At 35.9% G+C, this 7,302-nt stretch overlaps 1 protein-coding gene across 1 annotated transcript; it reads right to left on the bottom strand.

The window, feature by feature from the left end:
* Window positions 1–2,522: 2,522 nt before the first annotated feature.
* On the bottom strand, window positions 2,523–4,418 carry LOC131055577 (anthocyanidin 3-O-glucosyltransferase 7). Its single transcript, XM_057990045.2, has 2 exons — window positions 3,691–4,418; window positions 2,523–3,607 (listed from the first exon to the last, which is right to left on the bottom strand). Exons 1-2 carry the CDS (start codon window positions 4,166–4,168, stop codon window positions 2,685–2,687), a joined length of 1,401 nt encoding a protein of 466 aa, XP_057846028.1. The 5' UTR covers window positions 4,169–4,418; the 3' UTR covers window positions 2,523–2,684.
* Between the last annotated feature and the right edge of the window lie 2,884 nt (window positions 4,419–7,302).

The raw sequence follows: 7,302 nt of genomic DNA, 5'->3' as shown, positions 1-7,302 counted from the left end.
TACACAAATCATTCTTACACAATCTAACACATATCCCCACTAGTTGAATATTGTCATTAACTATAGTATTTTATTTAAGATCTTACATTCTAAAAGGTGAAGTGATTCTTAATGATAAGGGGAATGAAAAACATATTATTACAATATTTTATTCTTAATGCTAAACCCATTTGCAGGGATGTGATTCCATTTTGGTCTTTTCCCAAATACCAGCTAATAGATATTAATTATTTCATGCTTGTTCATCTAAAGTAAAGAATAAGAAGTGAGAACATTTTGCTGAATGTTCACTGTATGTAATACTTTTTGATATTTGGGAATCATTATTAAATAATAAGAATTTAATACTGTTGACATTGAATTGAATGTAAAGAAATATATTTTGTTGATAAAATTGAATTTTGTGTTTACTATAAAATAAAAACTAAACATAGATTATAAAATTTTATTGAGAAATTTTAATAAAAAATGATTTTGTTAGTTTAGAGATAGAGTGGGCAAGAGTGAGAGAGGAAGGAGGCGAGAATGACAAGTAGTAGAGATAGCTACTTAGGGATGGGGAGAGAGGGAAAGAGGGGGAAATATAGAGAGATGGAGATAGAGATAGGGATAGGGATGGGGAGAGAGGGAAAGAGGGGGAAATATAAATAGAAATAGAGATAGAGTGAGTATGTGTCTATATGAGTGGGAGAGATAAAGAGAGGGAGAGTAGGAGGGAGAACTAGAAAGAGGGATTTATAGGGAGAGAAGATGAGATGGGCATAAAAAGAGGGAAAGATAAGAATGGGATGGATATATGTAACTTGGAAAAGATAAAAGAGGCAAGAGAGATATATATAAATATAGAGAGAGGGAAAGATGTCCAAAATGGGAGAGTAAGACGGATATGGAGAAATATAGATAGAAAGAGGAAGATAATGAGAGGGGGGGATGGAAAAATAGTAAGGTAAAGATATAGGAAGTGAAAAATAGAGGGAAGTAGAGAGAGGTAGATTTATACATAGAGAGATGGAGAGAGAAATAGGGATAAGGAAGAGATGGAGTGAATAGAGAGAGAGAGAGAGAGAGAGAGAGAGAGAGAGAGAGAGAGAGAGAGAGAGAGAGAGAGAGAGAGAGAGTATGGTGTGGGTGTGTACGCATGTGCACATGCATGTGTGTGTGTGCATGTGAGCTACTGATATGGTTTGTAAAGTAGTTTGTAACTTTTCCCAAGTTTCCTTGAGATATGTGGGATGTGCATAGTGCCCACTATTGTTACAAGTTTTTGAAAAAGGTGCATCCATTCATTATAAGGTTACATGATGTCCCTACTGCTTTAACAATCAATATGAAACTCTCTCTCTCTCTCTCTCTCTCTCTCTCTCTCTCTCTCTCTCTCTCTCTCTCTCTCTCTCTCTCTCTCTCTCTCTCTCTCTCTCTCTCTCACACACACACACACACACACACTCACACACACACACACACACACACACACACAAACACACACACACACAAAAACACACTTAAAACATCTAGATTGTCATTCCAAACTTATATGTAAGTAAAATACTTATCATTTTTATATTACAAAAAAATTCAATTAATATTTTCTTAATCTACCCATAAATTAATGTTAAAAATTCAATTTTCAAATTCATTAATATTTTTAAATAAATAATATTTAATCATTTGTTATTAATAAATCTTATTTTTTATCAACATTAAAAAAGATCAAAAGCTTTGTCCAAGGGGTTGAGCTTAACTGGTTAAAACATTGGGTTCTCACTATGGAGACCCAAGTTCTCCCAATAGGGACATCTGAAGTGGAATTCTAAGTGGTTCATAGCTCCAGTCAAAAGCTATTCAGCCTTCGACCAATTACCGATCAAAACTTTTAATAAATTTGTTAATTATCATCACAAAAATCACTCTCAAAAAGAAAAATTAACCATATAAATTTATTATGCAATAAAAACTTACACCAATAAATCCAAAAAGTAACTAATTATTATATTTATGAACTCTACACAAATCATACCTACACAATCTAACACATATCCCCACTAGTTGAAGATTGTCTTTAACTATAATACTTTATTAATATCTTACATTCTATAAGGTGAACTGATTGTTAATGATAAGGGGAATAAAAAACATATTATTACACTATTTTATTCTTAACGCTAAACCCATTTGCAGGGATGCGATTCCATTTTGGTCATTTCCCACATGCCACTAAAAGGAATTTAATAATTTCATGCTTGTTCGTCTAAAATAAAGAATAAGAAGTGAGAATATGTTGCTGAATATTCACTCTATGTAATACATTTTGAGATTTGAGAATCATTATTAAATAAGAATAATAAGAATTTAATACTGTTGATATTGAATTGAATGTAAAGAAATATAGTTTTTTTTGATAAAATTGAATTTTGTGTTTATTATAAAATAAAAATTAAATATAGATTATAAAATTTTGTTAAAGAAATTTTAATTTTACGAATGAACTAATTAATAAAAAATTAAATAATTGCAATAGTATGGAAGAACTAATAAAACATTCCAAAGCTAAATGAAAAAGAAGATAAATACACAATTTTCACCATTACAGAGTCCAATTAATCTGAATCACCATAGATCCCCCTTCTTTCCTCTCCGCACCACATAAAATCTGACAAACTAAAGAAGTGAGAGCCAGACATCTGTCAGTCAACAAATTGTTTCTTCATCTGGTGAAGAAATATACTGTAGTTGTTGAATGAGGAACCTCCTTCCTTCACCGTATCTCTACTGGTTCTCATTAATTTGGTGGCGTGCTTGCTTATCTCTGCGCCATCTTCTCCCACCAGCAATCTGTCAACGGCTCTAGCAATCTCCCCCTTCTCTATTATTCCATCCTTATTCGACTCCAGAGGTAGTCCAATCTTCCAGACATCCACAATATATGTGCGGTTAAGAAACTGATCTGCGAAATAAGGCGAGCAGAGCATGGCCACGCCCATGGTGATGCTCTCCTGTACAGAGTTCCATCCACAGTGTGTCACAAAGCAAGCTATGGAAGGATGAGATAACACCTGTAACTGTGGCGCCCAAGAAACTATGCAGCTCCTCTCTCTCACCCGTTCCATAAATCCCTGCGGAAAAGTGGGCTTGCTGCCATCCATTAGATCCGACCGAACAACCCACAGAAATGGTCTCTGGGTAGCCTCTAACCCCGCTGCGAACTCCTCCACTTGGATTTGGCTCCACACTGCGACGCTTCCAAACGACACATAGATCACAGATTGGGTAGACTGTTTGTCTAACCATTCTAAACATTCCACATCATCTGCCCAGAAGCTTGGGGGGGCCTTACTCGTACTCCTCTTATCGCCCTCCAGAAATTCGCAAGGAATCAGAGGACCAATTGGGTACACTTCCACCTCTCTGGATAACTCTTCCACCACTGGACCGTCAAGCTCGTAAAAGGAGTTGGCGAGGACCCCCTTGATCTGCTTTAAACTTTCTCCCATCCGGATGCATCTCTTAAACATCTTCTCCCCACCACCGAACAGCCATGGAAGATCTCCAGAACGCAGAGGCGGCATGGACGGAATATACGTTATCTTCTTCTCTTCTTTAGGAGGTCCTACAATAACACCAAACACAACCAGTCTCACAACAACGAAGAAGAAAAAGAAAAACAGACAAAGAAGCGTGAATCTGTCTTACCATTTTGACCAAGGATCCCAAGAGAGAGGAGCCTCGGAATGAAGTAGCGGATAGCACAGTTGGCGACAAGCGATGTGTGGAAAGCAAAGAGAGGAATCTGATAGAAATCGGCTACCGCCTTCAACCCAGAACATATAATTACATCTATTATTATACCGGTGACCTTGTGCTCTTCTTGCCTTTCGTTTATCACGTCGATAAGCCTCATAATCACGGAAGGTGCCATGCTGTTATCTAATGCTTCCATTAGACTTGGAATGTTGGTGCGTTTGTCATCTGGCGGTAATCCATCAGGAATGGATATCATTCGGATGCCGTCCCAGTTTCTACTCTTGGCTTGCATAATGCGGTTGTGATTGAAGTCGGTGTTGAGGAAGGTAACGAGGAAACCATCGGAGACGAGCTTCCAGGCGAGCTGCATCATGGGATTTATGTGGCCCTGGTAAGGAAGGGGAATCAGAAGAGCGTGTCCACCCATATTCAACTTTCCGAGCAACCTGATTCCTTCAGCACAGTTGGACGATCAACCAAAGAGCTCCTAACTTACGAGGAAAGGAGTAAAGATTAAGCTTTTAACTTAGGACTGAAAGTGGCTGAAATTTTCATACGTTAAAGGACCAGATTCATTCCAGAGAGCAGACAGCACGTACCGTCTCGTAAAATATTTTTTTACTTGAGAAGACTTTGTGCGTCTCTTCGAAGTGGAAATTTCCATGGAATCAACTGGTAGTGGGAAATTTTTATTTAATCGTACTATGTTTCACGTTATCTTTCTTAGTAATTGTTTTCTATGGAAACATGTGCATATTTATTTTCATCAAGTTGCTACTCAAGTCTGATATTTTTTTGTTTTTTTTGAAACTGTCACTGTTCATAATGTAGAGGTGCATCACGTTGCAACTTTAAGTCAGATTTCTTTTTTGTTTTGTAGAAAGTGTGAGGTTGGTAGATGCTGATATATCTGTCTTTATATTTAATTTGGTCAAGTATGGTTTTTAGAGTCTGAATCTTGAAATTTGGTCAAGCATGCTTTTTAGAGTCTGAATCTTGATGGATGACTGTTTTGTTAAGAATCATCTTTATCAATTATTCTTAAAAAGACTTTTTATTTACCCTTTTGTAATATTAATTTTTAAAATTTTGTATTATAAAGAAAAAAATATTGTTTATATGTGTATATAATCAACAAAAACATATTTGTTAAGAAGAAAATAAATATTTTAAAATTAAAATATCATTTTTCAAATTTTGTTTTCAAGTGTATATTTATCTATAGTTGCTTTTATTTCCACTTGCTAATTTTCATTTAAATAAAGCAAATTCACAAGTATTTAGTGGTGTAGTACCCTCTCATTAATGTCAACATATATTGGTTAACAAATCATATTTAGATTGTTTACACATATTTTGAAATTAAAGTAAAACAACAAAAATAAGTAAATCTAAACTAACTTTGATATTTTAGCTTACAACTTAATAACTCTAAGTAAATGCATTAACAATTTAAAATGAAAGGTTTTTTCATCTAATGTTTCATTGCCACTACTCCGGGAACGTCAAATAGAAAATTAATAGGAATGTTCTCTATGTCTTGGGTGTAGCATATGGACCCTAAGCTAGTCTCTTCATGTTGGATCGTTCTGTTGACCCATTCCTTCATAAAGAAACTCTAGCAGCAAGCCTTCCTCTATTGTAGGGTGGAGCTTATGGAAAGAATGTAACAATAGGTTATTCAGAGATCAAAAGATTCAATGGGAAGGTTTACCCTAGTCCATAATTAACCATGTCAAAGAGAATATGAAATGTTTTTGAATGTACAAGCAGCTCTACCTTGGATTGGCATGTCACTAAAAGCTAGGAAATGTCTAATTCCATCTTTCTTTAATTCCCCTCCTATTGGACATAGAAAAATAATCAAATGGTTTCCCCCTCCCCTCCATCAGTAGTTAGTTAAAATTAAACTTCAATGGGTCATCTAAAGGGAACCTAGGTCACACAGATGAGGGTGGGGTCATTAGAGATCCATTTGGCAAGATGGTGTTCGCCTATGCAATCAACCTTCACATTCAAACATCCAACTTTGCAGAAGTGGCATCTACATATTATGGGATATCTATTGCCAAAGATATAGGTTACCCAAAAATCATTATATAAGGTGACTCTAACAACATCACCATGATGGTTCAAGGGAAGGACATGCTAGGCTAGAACACTCAGGACCTCATCACCTAATGTCAAAGTGTCATATCAACTTTTGGCCGTGTAAGGATTAACTAGACCTTTAGAGAGAGGAAAAAGACTATGGATAAGCTAGTGAACCTTGGTCCCTTATTTAACAAGCTTACAATATGCATAGAGAAATATGAGTTGCCTGATATTTGTGCCACGATATGAGCATACATTAATCCCAATGATGAATAATGATCTAAAGATCACCTATTTATTTATCGTCTTGTCTATTTTATACTTGAAACATTTAATGATTTGGAGTTGGTTTATTAAATTTGGTGAAAGCAACAGTTCCTCTAATATTTCTTTTTACCAACATTCTCCAAGAGCTAGTTTTCAAAGCCCTTTACTAGTTAATGTTAATTTTTCCCTTGTGAAAGTATTAACCATGGGTTGCGATCTCATTCAAACCAAGTTGGACAAGTGTGACAATTTCGAGCAGAATGAAGTTCTCTAGAAGAAGGTTGAGAGAGGTAATATAGCGTCTTATATTGAGGACATGAAGGTTTTTAACCCTTCTCCCTTAGAGTAGTTTGACAATCCTTGAATGAGGGTGAAGATAAAGTTGGTAGTGTAGTTTTTACAGTGTCCATGGAGTCAATTGCAGCCACAAATAATCTTATTATAGAAGGTGTGACCTTCATCAAGAAACCAAAGGGGAACTACAAAGATGATTTTATGAGGTTTCTAAAGCTGGGAGAGAAGGTGGTTGTTTTGTAAAGTAGATTCAATAGGGAAGATTTTCCTACTGTCTCCATGGAGGATACTCTTCTTCTGATTAAGTAAATCACTTTGGATGGAAGATTCAAATGCTTTCACTCCCTGCTCTTCCTTATGCTTAACAACCTCAGCTATGGAGTGAAAATGAACTTCCCTTACTAGATTTTTTCCCTATTTTTTAGTCTATTATTGTTGCTAAAGCATAAAATGTTCTTTTGCCTAATCAAGGGCTTATCTTGACGCTATATAAATTCCATCTAGCTTTGATCCCCAATAGTGGGCTACCCATAGACCACTCTAGTCTTTCCCCTAAACCCACCCTAGTCATTGAGCTCTTTGAAAAATGAGACTGCAAAGGTGCTCCTAGAGCAACCCTTAAGCATAATGGGACTTCTACCTAAGTTAACCCAAATTGGTCTGCTAAAAAAAAGAAACCTTCAACCCCTCCTCAAAAAAAAAATTGAAGATCCAGATGTAGAGGTACCTTATTGGGATGACTCTTCTTCCTCATGGTTTATGGGTTTTAATTTTACACCGAATAACCCTATTTTGAATTACGTCTCCCCTTTTAAATGCTATCTTTGGGATCCCCTCCTTCTGTTGTTGTTAATTCCCTACAAAAATGGTATTACCTATTCTCGCTGACAGGTTAAAGAGTTATCT

This window comes from Cryptomeria japonica, chromosome 10, assembly GCF_030272615.1.
Source record: "Cryptomeria japonica chromosome 10, Sugi_1.0, whole genome shotgun sequence".
Classification (NCBI taxonomy): domain Eukaryota; kingdom Viridiplantae; phylum Streptophyta; class Pinopsida; order Cupressales; family Cupressaceae; genus Cryptomeria; species Cryptomeria japonica.
The sequence above is the reverse complement of the archived record's forward strand: the minus strand, read 5'-3'. Positions and strand labels throughout refer to the sequence as shown.